The 22,672-nt window shown below is 43.1% G+C and overlaps 1 protein-coding gene across 3 annotated transcripts in view; it reads left to right on the top strand.

Moving 5' to 3' along the window:
• The window catches only part of LOC121290350 (T-cell immunoreceptor with Ig and ITIM domains-like), a 60,292-nt gene that overhangs the window by 13,999 nt on the left and 23,621 nt on the right, over positions 1 to 22,672 (top strand). For 2 of the 3 annotated variants that reach the window (XM_041210701.1, XM_041210700.1), the window contains exons 2-4: positions 7,790 to 8,110; positions 14,920 to 14,976; positions 15,797 to 15,877. In XM_041210701.1, the coding sequence (XP_041066635.1) occupies positions 7,790 to 8,110; positions 14,920 to 14,976; positions 15,797 to 15,877 (459 nt within the window). The remainder of the gene's footprint in view (positions 1 to 7,789; positions 8,111 to 14,919; positions 14,977 to 15,796; positions 15,878 to 22,672) is intronic. The other variant, XM_041210703.1, reaches the window with a different exon arrangement.

Here is a 22,672-nt window from a genome sequence, read left to right as displayed (position 1 = left end):
TCACCCAATGAATTTCAAACTGGCTACAAACAGAGGACTGAGATTACAGAATATTAGCAAAAACAGGTAATTTTATGAAAAATAAGGATTCAATAATTATTTGTTTAAGAATGGAGTCAAAACTTACAAGAATAGACATGAATAATCAAATATTGTATGAAACACAACGGCCCCAAGTTGCTACATGGTGAGTAACCATAAAACTTATGCAACAATGTTGAGTTTAGACCTCTGTTTTAGTACACAGAGAAGAATATATTTTGTACAATTTGAGCATGTGCAGTGTATCTATGTTCTGAGGATACACCTGGTGACAATTTTTCTTTGCTTTCTACTGTTATCTCTGTGGTCTCTCAAGAATCTATCCTTCCCATTTCTTAATTAGTTGACTTCCCTGTTCTTTTTTTCATATTATTTGAACAAACAATAAATTAGGAATTATCTTTCAGATCTACTTCTGAGTCCAGTCTCTCTCTCCCTCTGCTTATTAATTTTCTAAATTTCCAGCAACACATAAGGAAGCAACAATTGTGTAATCAGAACTCTGAGCAGAATTTTACAGACCCCTGACAGCATGTTTAAAGGCAAGGGGCTCATAAGATGCAACACAAGGTCTACCCACTGACTACCTTCCACCTGATCTGTCTCTCATGCAGCGGGGGCAGGAGGCTTGCCCATCCTTGGGCTTATTGAGGCCCTTAAATAGTCAATTAATGGCCATTTAAGAGCCCCATCTTGCCCCCGCGGCTATTTTACCTACACAGGGGAGGCCCACCAGGTGGTAGACCACCAGCTTCTTTTTTTATTCATTCATGGGGTGTGGGCTTCGCTAGCTGGGCCAGTATTTATTGCCCATCCCTAGTTGCCCTTGAGAAGGTGGTGGTGAGCTGCATTCTTGAACTGCTGCAGTCCACGTGGTGTAAGTACACCCAGAGTGCTGTTCGGAATGGAGTTCCAGGATTTTGACCCAGCGACAGTGAAAGAATGGTGATATATTTTCAAGTCAGGATGGTGGGTGACTTGGAGGGGGAGTTCCAGGTGGTGGTGTTCTCATTTATCTGCCCTTGTCCTTCTAGATGGTAGTGGTCGTGGGTTTGGAAAGTGCTGTCGAAGGAGGCTTGGTGAATTCCTGCAGTGTATCTTGTAGATGATACACACTGCTGCTACTGTGCATCGGTGGTGGAGGGAATGAATATTTGTGGATGTGGTGTCAATCAAGCAGACTGCTTTGTACTGGACAGTGTTCAGCTTCTTCAGTGTTGTAGGAGCTGCACTCATCCAGGCAAGTGAGGAGTATCCATCACATTCCTAAATTGTGCCTTGTAGATGGTGGATAGGCTTTGAGGAGTCAGGAGTTGAGTTACTCTTCGCACGATTCCTAACCTCTGACCTGCTCTTATAGCCATAGTATTTATATGGCTGGTCCAGTTCTGGTCAATGGTAATCCCCCAGATGTTGATAGTGGGGGATTCAGTGATGTTAATGCCATTAAACATTATGAATATTACTTGCCACTTGTCAGCCTAAACCTGGATATTGTCCAGGTCTTGCTGCATTTGGACATAGGCTGCTTCAGTATCTGAGGAGTCGCGAATGGTGCTAAACATTGTATAATCGTCAGCGAACATCCCCACTTCCGACCTTATGATGGAAGGAAGGTCATTGATGAAGCAGCTGAAGATGGTTGGGCCTAGGGACACTACCCTGAGGAACTCCTGCAGTGATGTCCTGGAGCTGAGATGACTGACCTCCAACAACCACAACCATCTTCCTTTGTGCTAGGTATGACTCCAACAAGTGGAGAGTTTTCCCTCTGATTCCATTGACTCCAGTTTTGCTAGGGCTCCTTGATGCTACACTCGGTCAAATGCTGCCTTGATGTCAAGGGCAGTCACTCTCACATCACCTCGGGAATACAGCTCTTTTGTCCATGTTTGAACCAAGGCTGTAATAAGGTCAGAGTTAAATGACCCTGGCGGAACCCAAAATGGGCATCAGTGAGCAGGTTATTGCTAAGCAAGTACCGCTTGATAGCACTGCTGATGGCCCATTCCGTTACTTTACTGATGATGGAGAATAGACTGATGGAGTGGTAATTGGCCGGGTTGGATTTATCCTGCTTTTTGTGTACAGGACATACCTGGGCAATTTTCCACCTAGCCGGGTAGATATCTGTGCTGTAGCTATACTGGAACAGCTTGGCTAGGGGTGCGGCAAGTTCTGGGGCACAAGTCTTCAGTACTATTGACGGAATATTGTCAGGGCCCATAGTCTTTGCAGTATCCAGTGCCTTCAGCCGTTTCTTGGTATCACATGAAGTGAATCAAATTTGCTGAAGATTGGCACCTGTAGTGCTGGGCACCTCCGGAGGAAGCTGAGATGGATCATCCACTTGGCAGTTCTGACTGAAGATTGTTGTGAATGCTTCAACCTTATCTTTTGCACCTCCATTTTTGAACCTTTTGGGCTCCTCCATCATTGAGTGTGGGGATATTTGTGGAGCCTCCTCCTTCTGTGAGCTGTTTAATTGTCCACCACCATTCACGACTGGGTGTGACAGGACTCCAGAGCTTAGATCTGATCCGTTGGTTGTAGGATCACTTAGCTCTGTCTATCATTTACTGCTTATGCTGTGTGGCACACAAGTAGTCCTGTTTTACAGCTTCACCCCGTTGACACCTCATTTTTAGGTGTGCCTGGTGCTGCTCCTGGCATGCCTTCCTGCACTCTTCATTGAACCAGGGTTGATCCCCTGGCTTGATGGTAATGGTAGAGTGGGGGATATGCTGGGCCATGAGGTTACAGATTGTGTTCGAGTACAATCCTGCTGCTGCTGATGGTCCACAGTGTCTCATGGATCCCCAGCCTTGTGGTGCTAGATCTGTTCGAAATTTATCCCATTTAGCACAGTGGTAGTGCTACACAACATGATGGAGGGTATCCTCAATGTGAAGGTTTGACTTTGTTTCCACAATGACTGTACGGTGGTCTCTCCTACCGATACCGTCATGGATAGATGTATGTGCAGCAGGCAGGATGAGGATGTTTTTCCCTCACCACCTGCCACAGACCCAGTCTAACAGCTACGTCATTTAGGACATGTCCAGCTCGGTCGGTAGTGGTTAAGAGCCACTCTTGGTGATGGACATTGACATCCCCCATCCAGAGTACAGTCTACGCCCTTGCTACCCTCATTGCTTCCTCCAAGTGATGGTCAACATGGAGGAGCACTGAGGGAGGGCAGTATGTGGTAGTCAGCAGGAGGTTTCCTTGCCCATGTTTGACCTGATGCCATGAGACTTCATGGGGTCCGGAGTTAATGTTGAGGACTCCCAGGGCAACTCCCTCCCGACGATACACCACTGTGCCACCCCCTCTGCTGGGTCTGTCATAAGGGATGGTGATTGTGGTGTCCGTTATTCTGATTCCATGAGGGTTACTATGTCAGGCTGTTGCTTGACTGGTCTGTGAGACAGCTTTCCCAATTTTGGCACTAGCCCCCAGACGTAAGTGAGGAGGATTTTGCAGGTCCAACAGGGAGAGATTGCCTTTATCATTTCCGGTGCCTAGGTCGATGATGCCGAGTTGTCCATCCGGTTCCATTCCTTTTTTGTGTCTTTTAGCAGTTTGTTACAACTGAGTTGCTTGCTAGGCCATTTCAGAGGGCATTTGTGAGTCAGACGACAGACTTCCTTCCCTAAAGCAAACAACAGGTGGATTTTTACAACAATCGACAATGATTTCACGGTCATCATTGGACTTTTAATTCCAGGTTTTTTACTGAATTCAAATTCCCCAAACTGCCATGGCAGGATTTGAACCCAGGCCCCCAGAGAATTACCCTGGGTTTCTGGATTATTAGACAATACCACTACACCATTGCCTGCCCTGGCTGAACTGGTCTGAAGAAAGGGGGGAAAGGGGTAGGTCCTCCTTTTGGGTCCCCTGTGTCCATTGGAGGTACCCCCTCCACAAGGTTATATGCAGCCTCCTCCTTTAGCACTCCCCTCCCGGCCTCTCAAACCCAGCCCCCATACCCCCCTCACTAGGGCCTGCCAGCAAGACCCCACTGATACCTTGGACTTACCTCAAGTCTGGTCTCCGTTTGCTCCTCTTCTTCAGGGATTTCCTGTGGTCCCAGCAGTAGCCACTGCTTGAATTTGGCACTGCTGGGACTACAGACGGACCGGACAATCGGATTGGTTTGCAGCTCCCTAAGGCAGATGGGGGCAGGAAGCACTGCTATCTGAAAAATGTTGTCCACTACCATTTTTACTTCACTTTCTCTCTCATGCACAACATTGCACAGCTTCTGTTAATGCAAAAAAGCAAATTAAATTTTTACTGTAATAAACTTCTGAAATGTATTATCTTGTCTTTTAAAATTATTTAAAGAAAAACTATTGAGCAGAAAGTGGTAAAACAATATATACATTTACGTAGTGCCTTTAACATAGAAAAAAAACATCTCAAGGCACTCTACAGGGACATAATTCAAAGAAAAGGAAACCACCAAATGGAGATACTAAGTGCGCTGACCAAGAGTTATAAGGTTAGTGGTTAGGACACATGTTCCCAATATCAGCTTACGAACAAAACGTGCCTCACAACTGTTTTTAGATTAGATTTTTGTCAGTCACTTTTCAAAAGCTATTAGTATCACAGATATATCAAAAAGGTTTATGCAAAAAAAAATTCATGATGATATGGCAAGGTTGAGATACATATACACATACATATATATACATATATATATATATATATGTCGGCCATCCCTAACTGCCCTGAGAAAATGTTGATGGACCTTCTCTTTAAACTGCTTCAGGCCTTATGGGCATGGTGCTCCCTCAATCATATTAGGTAACAGATTACACAGTATTGATTCAGCAATTCTGATGGAACACATATGTATTGCTGCTCTTGTCCTTCTCAAAAGTAGAGTTTTCAGCGGAGGGAGACATTGTCAAATTAAGCCTGACAAGCTGCTGCAGTGCATGTTGTAGGTTGTACATACTGCAGCTGTAGTGCACTGAGGTGTGGGAGGGTAAAGACTGAGAAGTGGCAGGCAGGCTTGATCGAGCAAACTTTTCAGTCCTGGGTCTTAGCCCAGTCAAGTGGTCTAATATGGCAAAGCAGAAAATGCTTTTGATAGGCTGCAAAAAGACTATGTGCAAACAACCTGACTTTGTCCTAAGTTTCCACAGTATAGATCAATGCAGCAGACAGAAGCATTGGATGTATACCTAGCCAGATAAACTACCTTGGTGTGCAACATGCAGAATCTGCAGTTCTTTTCAAATTGACATTGGTTGTTTCTTCAGATTTCAAGAACTTCCTTTATGTCAGGATTTTCTGACTGCTTCCTTCATTCAAACAGATTAACCTCTTTCCACAGAATCATTGGTGAGAATTTTCTGAACGTCGGGCGGGCCGGTCGGGAGTGGGTGTGGGCTGGCACAGAGCTGATCGCTGCAAGTGATTGGCACCGCCATTTTATGTGGGCGGACCAATTAAGGCCCGTCCAGCATGACACAGATCCAATAACGCTTAGTGCTACCTGTGCGGTTGGGGGGAAGAAGGAGCGTCAGAGCCTGCGCTCTTTTGCCCATGCACGCGAAAGAGTGCAGAAATATCCCCGAGCCACGGAGCTGTCTCAAGAAGATTAAGTACATGTTGAAATTTTTTAATGAAGATAAAAGATATTTGCATTTGTCCCCTCATACGACAGTGTCACATGAGCTGGGACATGTTTATGAATTGTGCAGAAATTATTTATTTGTTTAATAAAACCTTCAGGGGGGCATGAGGTTTCCTGAAAAACGTGAAGGCTGCTTGGGCTCTTCGCCTGCCCACCAACTTTAAGGTTGGACAGACAGTGTTGATAGCTACTTTAATTGTTTTTTAATGGTTTTAATAGGCCGTTGACAGTTCGGCGGATATGCAGCTGCCTCCGGCGCATGCCTGCCAAATGTAATGTCTAAATGACACACACTGACATCGGAATGCACGCCTGACCTACCCCCACAAGCCAACCTCAAAATTCTGGCCATAGAGTCACAGAATCTTAACGGCATAGAAGGAGGCAATTCGGCCCATCATGTCTGCACTGGCTCTCCAAATGAGCATTATGACCTAGTGCCATTGCCCTGCCTTTTCCTTGTACTCTTACACATTGTTTACATTCAGATAATCATCTATTGTTCTCTTGAATGCCTCAATTTGACCTGCCTCCACCACACTTCCAGGCTTTGCATTCCAGACTCGAACCACTCGTTGTGTCAAAAGGTTTTTTCTCATGTCACATTTGCTTATTTTGCAAATCACTTTAAAGCTGTGCTCTCTCGTTCTTGATCCTTTTATGAGTGGGAACAGTTTCTCCCTATCTACTCTGTCCAGCCCCCTCATGATTTTGAACATCTCTATCAAATCTCCTCTCAGCCTTTTCTCTCCAAGGAGAACAGTCCCAACCTTTCCAATCTATCCTCATAGTTGAATTTTCTCATCCCTTGTAAACCTCTTCTGCACTCTCTCCAATGTGTTCACATCCTTCCTATAATATAGTCCCCAGAACTGTACACAATATTCCAGCTGAGGTCTAATGAGTGTCTTATATAAATTCAGCACAACCTCCTTGCTCTTGTACTCTATGCCCCTACTAATAAAGCCCAGGGCACTATATGCTCTATTAACTGCTCTCCCCACCTGTCCTGCCACCTTCAATAACCTATGCACGTATACACCCAAGACTTTCTGGTCCTGCACACCCTTCAGAATTTCACCCCTTATTTTCTATTGTCTCCCCAAGTTCTTCCTACTGAAATGCGTCACCGCACACTTCTCCACATTGAACTTCATCTGCCACCCATCTGCCCACTTCACCAACTTGTCTATGTCCTCTTGAAGTTCCACACCATGTTCCTCGTAGTTCAAACATTCCCAAATTTCATATAATCTGCAAACTTTGAAATTGTGCCCCGCACACCAAGATCTAGATCATTAATATATATCAGGAAAGCAAGCATTCCAATACTGATCCCTGGGGAACTCCACTACAAACTTTCCTCCAGCCCAAAAAATATCCATTGACCATTACTCTCTGCTTCCTATTTATCAGCCAATTTTGTATCCAGGTTGCTACTGTCCCTTTTATTTCAGGAGCAATAACTTTTCTCACAAGTCAGTTGTGTGGTACTGTGTCAAATGCTTTTTCAAAGTCTGTGTGCACCACATCAACAGCATTTGTATCATGGAAACTAGGTATCTGAACATCCTAACTTTTTAACACGAATCCCACATTTGAAATGTGACTGCCAAAAAATACAAACTAAACCAATCACATCAACATTGAACTTAGTTTCAGTTACATCTTTCACAACTTTTCTCAGCCCTGTAAATGATGACATTTGCAACTTTATTTGAACATAGGCTTTATACAAGATCTCCAGTTCAAGTAAAATACTGAGGGCTGGCTGCACTGTCAAATAAATCATCTTCCTCTGTCTCGTCAGACTGATATCAAAACTCCAGGGGTAGTTTTTCAAAGTTTTTCAGATGCTACTGGTATCCTAACCAACCTTCATTACACAACCAAAACAATTAAAGGGGCTTTTCATTCCATTACTATTTGTGGAAATTGTTGGTGTGAAATTTGCTGGTGCTTTTACCCTAGGCCACAAAGTTCCTCAGAGCAGGACCTGTTCCACTGTAGGGACTTTGCTGGATGTACAGCAGAAACCCATTTACACAAAGTGAATTTATAATATCTCAATTTTCTTTCTTTTCTACCTAGGTGTCCAGCCAAAGCTTATAACTAAAGGGAATGTAACTGTTGCAGAGGACAATTCAGTTACCTTACAATGTGGCTTTTCTGATGAAGGTGTCCAGTTGGTATTAGTTGAATGGAATAAATCCAGAAACAGAACAAAACTTGCTGTGTACCGTCCAAACAATACACATCATTACAATCAGCGAATAACAATGGAAGTCAAAAATCAACATTCCACAATCACAATCAAAGAAGTTCTCAAATCAGACAAAGGCTGGTATTCCTGCATATTTCATACCTTTCCAAATGGAAAACAAGAGGAAAAAATGTATTTGGATGTCAAAGGTAGAGTCTTAGAAAATATCCTACATTTTTAATTGCTCTGAATGGCAAAAACTAACACAATGCTTAAGCTTATAGTATTTTTTAATGTGATGAACAAAAAGATGTATGATTGGTCAGTTATTCACACAAAAGATAAGTTTTTTGTGATAATTAAAAACACTACTTGTTCTGAGTTTTTCTCAGACATTCTCATGTGCTCAGTGCCAAAGACTGTTCCTGTAAACAAGCGCCACTCCCTAAGAATCATGGCATACATTTATATGCCAAATATTTGATACAGCAGCAAGCCCAGGTATTGAACTGAAGCCCTTGGTATAAAGCATTCAGCTCACTTTGAAACAGCACAGGTATCAACACATCTGGTTCACTAATGTCCCTTTAGGGAAGGAAATCTGTTGTCCTTACCTGGCCTATCCTACAGGTGACTCTAGACCACAGCAATGTGGTTGACTCTTAACAAGGACAATTAGGGTTGGGCAATAAACACTGGCCTGGTCAATGATGCCCACAACCCATGAATAAATTTTTAAAAAACATGAGCTGAAACAGGGCCACTGCAGGACATCCATCACTGACCTCACCAAAGTCCACAGGAGCTGGAAGAGGTACCATGCTTTAAATTGCTGTCTGTGTATCCATGATGTCTAGGCTATGTCTAAAGTGCCAACAAGGTTAGGGGGCCCACAGAATCCAATGCAAGCAGCCATTTCCAGCAAGGGTGTTGGGTCCCTACTGAGAAATTTTTGTTCTTCTCCAAATAGTGCCACATGAAGTTTTTACATCCAACTGAACAGGTAGACAAGCCTCAGGTAAAGTGCAAAGGGAATGCTGGAAGTGCCAACTGTACGAAGAAACCAGCTGGGCAGAAAGACTCATGGCACTATTCAAAGAAGAAATGTTCTATTGTACTAGTCAAGATCCGTCCTTCGATCAGCATCACAGAAACAAATCAAATTAACTAGCCATTCATCTCTTACTGCTTTTGGGATCTTGCAGTGCTCCATTTGATTGCTATGTTTGTTAAAATAACAACATGACTGTCACTAGAACTTCCAGTCCTTGAAATGTGTAAAATGGGTGAAATCAAATTGACCTACCATTATACTCAGTGGCAGAATTTACACTGAAGTCAATAGGGACATAAATTGGATTGAATGTTTGATCACACTTAGGGTACTGTGCACAGTTCTGGTCTCCTTATTATAGAAAGGTTGTGGAAATATTTGAGAAGGTGTAAAAGCAAAAAAGAATCCCAAGGATGATTCTGGAACTAAGAGGTTATATTTATCAGGAAAGACTGACCGGACTGGGCTGTTTTCTTTAGAAAAGAGAAGAATGAAGGGTGACCTGATAAGGGTTTGTAAGGTTATCCAAGTGCTTGGTTTTATGGATGTAGGGAAATGGTTTCCACTTGTGGAAAAAACTAGAGCCCATAAGTATGAGCTCGTTACCAATAATTCCAATAGGAAATTCAGGAGGAATTTCTTTATCCAGAGAATCATTCGAATGTGGAACTCACTACCACATTGAGTAATTGTGGCAAATAGAATAAATGCATTTAAACTAAAGCTGAACACCTGGGAGAGAAATTTTAAAAAAGTGTTACATTGATAGGGATTTATTAATGTGGATGGAGAATTAAAATCCGCCTGGGCCAGTTGGACCAAGTGGCTGTTTCTGTGCAGTATGTTCTATGTAGTTCGATGCAATTCTATGATGAGCAGTGTTGTAGGGTGGCCAAGTTGTACTGCTAGTGATAGAGTTGATCTGCAGACACAACGTGGGTGGAAACTTTGGATAGAATTTTGCCCTTGATGGGCTGGCGGGCCTGACTGACTTGGCGGTGGGCAAGCAGCCGATTGCCACCGCCGAAACAGACCCCGCCACTATTTTACGTGGGTGGGCTAATTAAGGCCCGACGGGAAGCGCTTCCCGTGCGGGGGGGGGGGGGGGGGGGGGGGGGGGGGGGGGGGGGGGGGGGGGGACGGGGGGGATTCGCCAACTGCCAGAGTGTGCTCACTTTTTCCCCAACTGCTAGAGTGCTCTCTTTGGCGAATGCACACGAAAGAGCACACATCTCCCTGAGGCTAAGTGCTGCCTCAGGGAGATCGCTGAAAGTCTGTGAGACATTAAAAATAGAAAAATAAAAAAATCATTAACATGTCTCCCTCATGTGAAAATGTCACAAGAGTTGGGAAATATTAATGAAGTACACAAACACTTTAGTAAACTTTTTAAAAACAGAAATCAAACCTCATCCCGCCACTGAATGAGGTTTGTGGAAAAAATCACTTACCCGCCTGCCCTTTGGGCCCATGCACTGACCCGAAGTTCATTTGGGCTCCTCAAACTCCTGGTCGATTGGTCACTTAATGGCCTTAACGAGACCTCTAATTAATGGCAGGGACGCGTCGTGCTACATAGCGTGCCCACTGACCGAAACATGGCGATGCCGTGTGCTGACGTCGGGACACAGGCGTGACATTTTAAGTGCTGACGTGTGGGCTCCGCCATCCGCACATCAGCCAGAAGATTCAGCCCATTAAGTTTGTTTACAATATACTCAGCAGCAACTACACGTGTGCTTTCAACTCCAACTCTACCACTACACTGACTGCTGAGGTAGCCCACACTACTCTCCTATTGGTTACTACAGATTATGTGATTTTCCTTAACAAGTATTATTCTTTAAGGTACATTACACACTAAATAAAACCACCATTACTACGTTCCTCCCCCTTTAGCTCAGCTATACATATTATATTTACAAGTACATATTTTTCAAGACAACATAATAGTTACACTGGGTAAGGAATTTACAAGTTCAGTCTTTCAGGTGGTTTCCTGGTACGTGTGGAATGTCACAGCTCCACAACTTCAGATTCTTTGTCAGGAATCTCCTTTTCCGGAGTTGCCTGAACATCAGGTGCTTCGATGGGCACTTGTAGTTCTGTATCCTCAACTCTTACAGGAACACCAGACATGTCAGTCCTGGGCTGAATATCCTCAACAGGAAACGCAGGCCTGGTCATGGTCACTGGTGGGACCAAATCTTGGTGATTTGTCTCCCTGTTCCTTAAATGGTCTACATGTTTACAGATGATCCGGCCTTCCTCCTCCAGGTGGTAAGATAGAGGTTCAGACACCTCACTTATTTCACCCAGTAACCACTTTGGTCTTTCCCCGAAGTTTTTCACGTATACCAGCTTTCCCATGATAAATTTCCTCTTGCGACCAAGCCAGTCTTGTCTAGTTTTCTGGCTTCCCTGACTCCTTTCCACCTTCCCCTCTAAATTCGGCATTATTAAGCTCAATCTCGTCTTGAAACGGCATTTCAACAATAACTCCGCAGGTGTAACACTTGTTGTTGTGTGAGGGATAGTCCTGTAATGAAAAAGAAAGCATGCTAGCTTGGTTGCCAAGGAATCACCGGTTAGCTTTCTCATGCCTGCCATGAATGTTTGAACCGCCCTTTCAGCCAGTCCATTTGAGGAAGGGTAGTACAGTGCAGTTTTCACATGAGTAGTACCATTGAGGCTGAGAAACCATTGGAACTCAGCACTTGTAAATGCCGTGTTGTTATCAGAAATAACCGCTTCTGGTAGTCCGAGAATGGCAAAACTCTGACATGGTTCCTCAATTGTTGCAGCCGACATTGGTGACTTCACCTCACGTATGTCCAACCATTTTGAATGGGTATCGACAATGAGCAGAAATATTGTTCCCAGAAAAGGTCCAATGTAGTCAATGTGTAATCACACCCAGGGTCTACCTGGCCATTCCCATGGGTGTGATGGAGCTGTCACTGGCAATTTTTGCAGTTGCTGACATTGCACACAGTGCTTTAATAAACTCCCTATTTCACCATCCATCCCTGGCCACCATAGCTAGCTGAGTGCTATGGTCTTCATTGGGAAATTCCTGGATGGACACTATGTAGCTCAATTAAAAGCGGCTCTCTTCCCTTTGGAGGAGCTATCGGCCTTGCACCCCACAATAAGATGCCATCCAGGCTGGTTATTTAATGTCTTCTGTTGAAGTATGGTTTCATTTTGTCTGATACATGCTCCTGAGACCAACCATGTAGCAATTGTTCTCATACTTGAAATCGGGCTGGGTCCCAAATTGTCCAGTCTCTGGTCTGTCGAGCGCAAACCGGCAAGGATTCTAAGAAACTTAACAATAAAACAAGTTTGTGTGGAACTGGGACATGCTCATTAATTTCTTGTAAAAGCAAATGACTAAGGGCATGGCATTTGCGATTTGATTGCCAGGCCAGTGTACAGAAGTGTATATGTATGCTGTCAGAGTTAAAGCTCTATTAGTATTTCTGTGTCTTCTTTCTACATGCCTTCTTCTTTCTAGCACAGACTTTAATCTCGGCCTTCTTTTTCACTTCACTATTGGCCAGACTTCTCTCAGATGCCAGCACGACTTGTCTGAGCTCAGTGGCTGAGTCTCCCAAAACTTCATTATCTGTCTGTTTCTTGGAAAATTCTGCGACTTTCGCTTCCAAAGCCTCTTTGGCTTCATTTAGCTGATTCTCCAGCTCTTCCATCTCCTTTTTGTATTTGTTTGCTGCCTCCTGGAAAATTGAACATTGTTGTGTTTTCTCCGCCAACTCATTCTTCAGTTCGTTCAGAGAGGTGTTGAATTCTTTTTGTTTCTCTTCATACTTTCCAGAGGTACAGCTTTGACCTGAGGGAATCTTGTCATGTGTGAAGCTCTTTCAACAGTTTTTCTTTTTCCTTTCGAAGGTTGCTGAACTCATCTCAAACTCTGTCATCAAGCAGAGTCCCTTTGAGTTTCTTCTGCTGTTCTTCCAGAGTTTGGCCTAAGACAGCCTGCATTTCTTCAAGTTGTTGAGTCCTTACATACTGCCTTTTCAAAACAGAAACACTTCCAGCTTCCTTTTGGAATCTCAGTGGCCAATGAAGGTTGATTTCCCATAGCCAATTTTGCCCTAGAAAGCTTGGTCCTCTGCCTCTTAATACCAACACTGGTGGCTTTGCCGATTGGCTTCCAGAATGAACAGTTACTCTGCTTATACCTTTTACTTGAATGTCTTCACCTGTGTAAGTTTTTAACTTGGCCGCTGTTCATTCCAAACTTAATTGATGTCCACCATTATTAAATATCTGAAGGCATGTTCCTAATTACTGTGTTGGAAGCTCCCGTGTCCACTTTCATTCTAACAGGTTTACCATTTACTTTTACTGTGACAAATATTCATTCTGTCTTTCCAACTTTGAGATGAAGCAATCAGTAAATGTCAGAATTTGTTGTTTCAGGCTCTTCTACATTGTAGATTTAATTGGGCTTCTGATTTTGTTTACAAGCCTGTTTGAATCTTTCCTGGCGCTGCCTCATTATGTGTCCATTTCTGTAACACTAGTCGAATTCGATTTTTTAAACTGCCAATTGTTAAAAGAATGATTGTTTCTGCCTCCATTAAAATTATTCTTCGATTTCACTGCTAAATTATTTTTCTTCATTCTTTGGCTTGCTGCTTCTCAGCAGAGTCTTGCTTTTTTGCGCCACTTTCAACTGAGGTTTCTCACCCGACATGGAAGGCAGGACCATTTTGTGTACCCTGTATTGCTTTTGAATCTCTTACAGTGCTTTCCACGGCCAGCACTGTCTCTAGTGCCTTCTTGAGATCCAGATCCACTTTGAACAATAATTTCTGAATAGCAGTCCCTTTCACACCACACACTAAACAATCTCTGAGTATGTAATTTAGAGTCATGCCAAACTCACAATGTTCCATTAGCTGTTTCAAATTTGCCACATAGCATAAAATTGGCTCACTAGAGCGCTATCTCTTGAACTAAACCTGAACGGTTGAAAATGACCCTTCACTAGGTCTACTAAATAATCAAACTTCTTCAAGTCTAGGGCTCTGGGTGCAGTCAAACTTCAAATAAAACCATAGGTTTTGCTCCCACAAGTACGCAAGAGGATTGCTCGCCTCTTCTCTTTCCCCGTAATCTTGTTCGCTTGAAAATAGAATGTGAGACGTCTATTGACACCAATCATCTGAGGCTGGTTCAAAATGATCAATTCTCTCAAATTGTGGCATTTTGAGAGTGGATAATTTCTTCAGTTCAGAGTTTGCTGTTTACAATCACTGGGTGAGGTCCAGTGCCCTATTTCTTTTTAACTTGATTTCTTCTGTTCAATCCTGTTTTATCCTCATTGCCAGTCTGTTGTAGGGTGGCCAAGTTGTATTGTTAGTGATAGAGTTGATCTGCAGACACTTCTTGGGTAGAAACATTAAGTTTATTTACAATATACTCAGCAGCAACTACACATATGCTTTCAACTTCAGCTCTAACTCTATACTGACTGCTGAGGTAGCCCACACTATTGTCCTATTGGTTAATACTGATTATGTGATCTTCCTTAACAAGTATTATTCTTAAAGGTGCATTACACACTAAATAAAACCATCATTACTACAAGCAGCCAACCAACTCAATTGAAATTTTCAAGACTGAGGTTGATAGGTTTCTGTTAAGAAGGGTATCAAGGGCTATGGATGAAAGACTGATAAGTGTAATTGAGGTACAGATCAGGCATGATCTAATGAAATGGCAGAACAGGCTGGAGGGGTTTATGGTCTACTCCAATCCCTATGTTTCTAGATTGATTTCCCACTGATTTATAACTTGTTGTCAGGAATTCCACACAAAATTAAGACATCTGATTAGAATCAGGGCTTTATTTTTTGGTGTATTGGTTAATGATCAATAATTGATTACAGTAGTCAATTTAAACAAATGATTAAGCTGTTTTGTCATTAACAGGTGTTAACATGTTTGGGATGAAACATCGTTTGAGAAATTTATCAACCTACATTTCAGGTGATAATACTAACCAAATCTTCTTTCTATATAATTTGTTTGTTATCTTCTAAATTTTCATAAATAATCCTTAATCATCCTTTACACAAAATGAATGTTTTAATATGGAAGAATATGATATATAGTCTGTAAAACTGAAGTGTAGAAAATTTTGCTAGAGGATATGTAAAAGAGAATATGAGTATACTGAGTATTTTTGAATTTACCTCTTTTGATGCAATGTTAATTATTTCTGTGTGGGAGCTCATGTGGTGCAACGGTAGCATCCCTATCTCTGGGCTAGAAGATCTGGGTTCAAGTCCTGCCAGGACTTGTTGGCATGAAAAGAGCATTTATGACATGGTTCAAACAGGCTGATAATCAGCCCATAAATCTTTCCCCAGTATTCACCAAATGGGGACAAAGTGTGTGTGAAGAAATTTGTTATCATAGAGGTCTTATGCCATTTATTAATCTAGATTTATAAGATTTTAAATTCTACACTGGCCTGTCTTAATTTTATCATTTCCCTACACTTTTAGTATTTTAATCAATTTAATGATTATTGAGCTATCATGGGTGCATCACCATCTACTGTTAGGTGGTAGTTATTTTCAACCTGACTGTGAAAATGCCACTTTGATTTTATTTCCACTTAATGCAGCTTTTGATTGAGAATTCTATGATTGCTGTACTCATGTAAAGACTATCAATGGTTGAGTATTCCCTTGTATAATTTTGAAAGGAAAATTGACACTTTTCAAGCGATGAGTAAATAATTAACAGCAGTATCAGTTTACAAAGATTTTGTGTTACAATTTTTAACCATTATTTCAAACAGCATCAGTTGTTGGAGCAACAGTTGTGATTTTGATCATTGCATTGGTGTTATGGAAAATGAAGAGAAAACTATCAACTTCAGGTGAGTTAACTGCTGTAATGTGACTGTGACAAAATTCATTTCTATTTAATTTTCTTTAATTTCTTGTCAGGCGTAATAACTCACAAACCATATATTTGCAACCACCAACAGGAAACCTCACTTGCCAGAACTTGCAAGATCACTTATGAGATCTCAGAAATTGCCCCTATAGACCTGGCTCTTCCAATAACAACAGAAGCGAATGTTGAGACATTCCGTACTGATGCGCCTCAGGATCCTAAGGAAGCCCAACCCACACACCTGCACGTGTTTATCCATGAAGTTTAAACTTCAAATAGGCAGAATTACACTGCCCAGGCCCCTCAGAGAATGTCTCCAACACCTACCTTAATATCAGAGATGTGCTTGATGCACAGGGTATACACAGAAATACAGAAATTTACCCCTGGATACTCCTGCTGTAAATCACAAGAGTAGGACCTGGGTTGACAGTGGGACCTGTATTGGGAAGGTCTAAAAATTTGACTAAACCTGAACAATTAATAGACTAACCCCATTCTATATCATGGAAAGGTGAGATTTGAGTATTCCATAGTAGGGTATTGTGAGACTGGATCATTCTATGCCAGGGAAAGATTAGATTAGATCATTCTAAATGAGGGAAAGGTGAGATTTGATCATTCTAGACCAGGGAAAAGTAGGTATGGGTCCATTTTGTACAATGAAGCGATGAGATAGAGAATCAAATTGTACCATAGGAAGGTTGCACAGACAGTAATATTGCACTATGAAGAGGTCAGACCTAGGGCCAAATTTTCTCTAAACAGCCCCACATTCGGCAGGGAGGCCAGCAGCAGATTTACATCAAAGCGGGCTTTGCTGTGGCTCCTTAACTCACTCATGCTTCTGGGTTTTCTGACAAATCGGAGAGAGTGAGTGGGGGTTGTGGTGGCATAGTGGTATTGTCACTGTACTGGTATTCCAGAAACCCAGGGTAATAGTCTGGGGACCCCAGTTCAAATCCCATCACTAGCCTGAGGTAAGGAGTCTGTAGGGCAGGCAGACAGGAACAGAAACACAGTCAAGTTTGAAGCTGCCACTCACCTTCCTGGCTCAGCTGCATGGCCTTCCAGTTTTTCCTGTTCTCAGGCAGTGACTGAGTTACGCTTGCGGGTCTCTAGCTGCATTAAGTTGGTGCATAAACATCCTGGGTCCACTTGGCACTTGTCTTTAAAAGTGCTTTCTGAAGTTGAAGGGCACTTCCTGCTGTTTACCTCCTGCTGCTTGGTGGAACTGATTCTTTGGGTCCAACACTGTCCAACCAATGCCTCCAGAGTGGGCAGTCTCTTCTTCACAGTCACCGTTGCTGCTCAGAGGAGGGGCAGCTCGCAACCCCAAATGTGACCTCTGTGACCCCATGTGGGATTGTACCCCACAGCTTGGGAATGCCTGGAGTAGAGAATTGCTGAGCAATGGGAGGATTATTTACAGATAATGTCCCAGACACCACCATCACCATACCTGGGTATGTCCTGTTCCACTAGCAGGACAGAACCAGCAGAGTTGGTGGCACAGTGGTATACAATCAGAAGGGAGGTGCCCTGGGAGTCCTCAACATTTACGCGGAACCCCATGAAGTCTCATGGCACCAGGTCAAACATGGGCAAAGAAACCTCCTGCTGATTACCACATACCGCCCTCCCACAGCTGATAAATCAGTGATCCTCCATATTGAACATCACTTGGAGGAAGCACTGAGTGTGGCAAGGGTGCAGAATGTACTCTGGCTGGGGGACTTCAATGTCCACCACCAAGAGCGGCTTGGTAGCACCACTACTGACCGAACTGGCTGAGTCCTAAAGGACATAACTGCTAGACTAGGTCTGCGGCAGCTGGTGAGGTAACCAACAAGAGGGAAAAACATATCTGACCTCATCCTCACCAACATACCTGCTGCAGATGCATCTGTCCATGACAGTATTGGTAGGAGTGACCACCGCACAGTCATTGTGGAGACAAAGTCCCGGCTTCACTTTGAGGATACCCTCCAACTTGTTGTGTGGCTCTACCACCGTGCTGATGGGATAGGTTTTGAGCAGATCTAGCAACACAAGACTGGGCATCCATGAGGCGCTGTGGGCCATCAGTAGCAGCAGAATTCTACTCGAACACAATCTGTAACCTCATGGCCCAGCAGATCCCCTACTCTACCATTACCATCAAGCCAGGGGATCAACCCTGGTTCAATGAAGAGTGCCGGAGGGGATACCAGGAGCAGCACCAGGTATACCTAAAAATAAGGTGTCAACCTAGTAAAGCTATAACTTAGGACTACTTAAGCAGCAAGTAATAGACAGGATTAAGCGATCCCACAACCAACGGATCAGATCTAAGCTCTGCAGTACTGCCATATTCAGTTGTGAATGGTGGTGGTCAATTAAACAACTCTAGAGTCTTGGTGACTCCACCTCTTGAGGAGGAGGCTCCACAAATATCTCCATCCTCCACGATAGAGGAGCCCAGCTCAGCAGTGCAAAAGATAAGGCTGATGCATCTGCTACAATCTTCAGCCAGAAGTGCCAACTTGATGATCCATCTCGGCCTCTTCCGGAGGTCCCCAGCATCATAGTTACCAGTCTTCAACCAATTCAATTCACTCCACATGATATCAAGAAATAACTGAAGGCACTGCATACTGCAAAGGCTATGGGTCCTGACAATATTCTAGCAATAGTACTGAAGGCTTGTGCTCCAGAACTTGCCGCACTGTTAGCCAAGCTGTTCTAGTACAGCTACAACACTGTCATCTACATGGGTTTGTGGAAAATTGCCCAGGTATGTCCTGTACAAAAAAAGCAGGACAAATCCAACCCAGCCATTTATTGCCCCATCTGTCTACTCGCCATCATCAGTAAAGTAATGGAAGGGGTCATCAACAGTGCTAACACGCGGCGCTTGCTTAGCAATAACCTGCTCACTGACACCCAGTTTGGGTTCTGCCAGGGCCACTCAGCTCCTGAACTCATTACAGCCTTGATTCAAACATGGACAAAAGAGCTGAATTCCCGAGGTGAGGTGAGTGACTGCCCTTAACATCAGGGCAGCATTTGACAATGTGACATCAAGGAGCCCTAGCAGAACTGGAGTCAATGCGAATCAGGGGGAAAACTCTCTGCTGGTTGGAGTCATACCTAGCACAAAGGAAGATGGTTGTGGTTGTTGGAGGTCAGTCATCGCAGCTCCAGGACGTCACTACAGGAGTTCCTCAGGGTAGTGTCCTAGGCCCAACCATCTTCAGCTGCTTCATCAATGACCTTCCTTCCATCATAAGGTCAGAAGTGGGGATGTTTGCTGATGATTGCACAAGGTTCAGCACCATTCACGACTCCTCAGATACTGAAGCAGTCAATGTCCAAATGCAGCAAGACCTGGACAATATCCAGGCTTGGGCTGACAAGTGGCAAGTAACATTCGCACCACACAAGTGTCAGGCAATGACCATCTTCAATAAGATGGAATCTAACCATTGCCTTGTTTACAATTTACAACTTAATGTAGGTCATTATCTTTTCTCTTTTTTAAAGTATATGAGTGGCACTTTGTGAGACATATTGGGAGAATTTAAACTGCTGATGATTTGATTGCTTCCCCTTTCATTTTGAAAAAGCATGTTTTGGTTCTTCACACACAACTTTCTGACGTCTGTCGAGAGAAATTCCCACTGTCAAAATTACTTTGTAATTTGAAAACATAAGAGCAAGCAGTCAACTGAATCATTTCTATTAATAGATAAAAACATATGAAATCAACAGAGTTCTAGTCTGGCAAGCCTGGCCCACACAAACATGATGCATGGAGCACCACAATTAGACACCCATCTCTACAGTACACATATACCCACCTGCCCATCATCACTCGTATAATCTCCTGGGAGAGACAAACAAAGGGAAACAGAAACAAAACCAATGGGGCAGAAAAAAAATCTGGGAAATTGCTCTATCCCCATTGGTAATCTAACTTAATCCGAGAGACAACATAAATCACGTGTACACCACTTGGTATATTAGCAAGCTTTTATAAGACGTGATTTTCTCCCTAATCTAGAACTGGTCCAGCACCCTTCAGAGGGCAGGTAGAGAGTCTGCATTCACAATATGAACTGGTGATTTGTTCCACAGTTGTGGTAACTCAATGTGTAGTCCCTCCTGCTGTCTTCTCATGGCTCACGTGAGGTTCTGTGGGAGCTTCAACCAGTGAGCCCTTTGCATGGGCAATCCATGTACAGTGCCTCAGATTTTATTTCGTAGTGAATAAGATAACTGCGGAGGAGAAGCAGAAAGTGATCCTCTTAAATATATGTGGCAGTAAAACATACAACATCATTCATAACCTGACGGCCCCGAGCACGCCCAATTCCAAGTCCTACAATTAATTAGTGGATCTCGTGAAAACACACTTCCAGCCGAGCCATCCAGCATTTTATATTTAATTAAATTTAATTATTTAGGGTTCCAGGAGAATCCATCGCGACCTCAAGCAGTTAACAGAACACTGCAACTTTGGGGACACATTAAACAATATGCTCCGGAATCGATTAGTTTGTGGAGTTAAGGACGACGCCACTCAGTGCCGTTTACTCACTGAGGTCAACATCGACTTTAAGTGCGCCCCAGAAATCTCCCTTCCTATGGAAAGTGCTGCAAGAGCCTCGCAGGCTTTGTAACACATGGAAAATGGCGCCATACTTCATGTTGGGTGGGAACCTGCCAACAAGCGTGGCGCAAAAGCCAGACCTGCAGGATCAAAGCACGATTCAATGCCTGCTGTGAGAAACATTAAAAAGTCTAATAGAAACGGTTCAGCAGTGACTTCAAGGCAAAGTTGTTATAAATGTGGGGGTGACCACAGAGTGGATACCAGTAAATTCAAAGAGGCAGAATGAAATTACTGTTATCAGAAGGGTCATATGGTTAGGCAATGCCGGACAAAGTTAAAGCAACATGCAAAACAGCAAACAAACATGATAGAACAATGGCTGAAGTTTCTGCTCCTGACATTTACTCCTTACATAATGTGACTGCTGTGAAGACTGAGCCTATTACTGTAAAACTACAAGATAATGAGAAGCCGCTGAAAATGGAAGTGGATACAGGTGCCTTGCCCACAGTGGTGGGAGAGCACACTTACAGGTACCTTAACGAATTAAGGCAGCCAATAAACCTGGAGTGGACAACTGCTAAATTAAGGACATACATGGGAGAATCCATTCAGGTAAAGAGCATTGTCACAGTCCCAGTCTCTCTCAGGCAACAGGCAGCCCAGCTGCCTGTAATAATTGGGAAAGGAGAAGGATCCAGTCTTTTAGGCCGAGACTGGCTACAGAAGATCAAATTCAACTGGTCACCTAAAATCAGATGGAGTTCCAGGACTTCTAAAATACAACATGATTTTTTGGGATGAACTAGGGAAGTTAAAAGGCATGCAGACCAAGATACATGTGGAGCCACAGGCGACACCTCACTTCTTTAAGGCAAGGCCTGTGCCTTTGTTATGACGTGGCAGATGATGTGTGCCAGGCAGATCAAATCCATGAGGGAAACTTGGTCACATGGTCACAACAATTTTGCAACTTGTATTTTATTTCGAGATGCATGTCTTGAATTCAGAAGTAGTAAATCCACCAAGACTCTAGAGATTTTTTACAAAGCTACATTAAACATTAACAAAAGAAAAGATTTCAAGCACATATGTAGGTCTACAAATAACACCTAAAACCGCTAATTAATCTGGCTTCCAGTTACACCTCCCATTAAGGCAACATTAAACAAAAATATAGATTTTAAATAGATTCCAGCCAGTTAATATCAACATCCTGGACAGCAAAATTCAAAGTGGCTTTTCCCACCTTTAGTTTCTGTAGACAGCAGCTTAATGCACAACCACTGGAGGCTTTTCACACTTCTGGCAGATGTTGTAATGCCTTCCCAACACACAACCGCAATCTCCCTTATACATGTTTTCCCCTTATCATGCAAATTCCATTGTTCCCATATGTGTTTGGAACTTTATTTTTCTCATAATATAAATCTATTCATGGTGCTAATTCTATCAGTAACCTTTGGGAAAAATAAACACACTGCTTAGCCTAGCTTCTCTGACTAGGTGTAACATTCCACCCTCTCTTTGAAATTCAAAGTATCCTGATTTATCTAAAAATGCAAACTCTCCTCCCCTCATGTTCTAAAACTTCAGCCATGTTTACGTATTTAGCATTTCAAACTTAGCTTCTTTTTACAAGTCAAAGCCTCCAGACCAGCTGTCTCCAATTCAATTAATTCCTACACAGACACACAGGGCAGAATTTTGCCCTAGGCTGGAGGGTGAGCCCCACTGGCTCAGCGGCTGGTGGGCAGCTGAACTCTGCCGTCATTTTAAGTGGGCGGGCCTTATGGCCTGCTCGATGGGAAGCACTATGTGCTTCCTGTGTGGGGTGGGAAGGGATTCCCCCTCTGTCTAAGTGCTGTCTCAGGGAGATCATTGAAAGTTTTACAAACTTAAAAAATAGAAAAATATTAAAATTATTAACATGGCGGACAGCTGATTTTGCTGGGGGCCCACCTTCCTCAATATTTAAATGGACTGGGATGCCATCAGTGGTTCCTCCCAACGTCATCTTCCCGTCGGCAAGCGGGCCCCGCCCCCAACTTGCTGTCAGGGAAATTCAGGCCACAGAGGAACCATCCAAACCCTACTATTAAGCTACTTTTACAATAAGTCACAATAATATTATGAGAATTATTATATTTTCATGACAGCTTTATACATTGAAAGAGA

The sequence above is a fragment of the Carcharodon carcharias genome, chromosome 18 (assembly GCF_017639515.1).
Source record: "Carcharodon carcharias isolate sCarCar2 chromosome 18, sCarCar2.pri, whole genome shotgun sequence".
Lineage (NCBI taxonomy): Eukaryota > Metazoa > Chordata > Chondrichthyes > Lamniformes > Lamnidae > Carcharodon > Carcharodon carcharias.
Note: the sequence above shows the minus strand (reverse complement) of the source record. Positions and strands in the feature narration are given on the sequence as shown.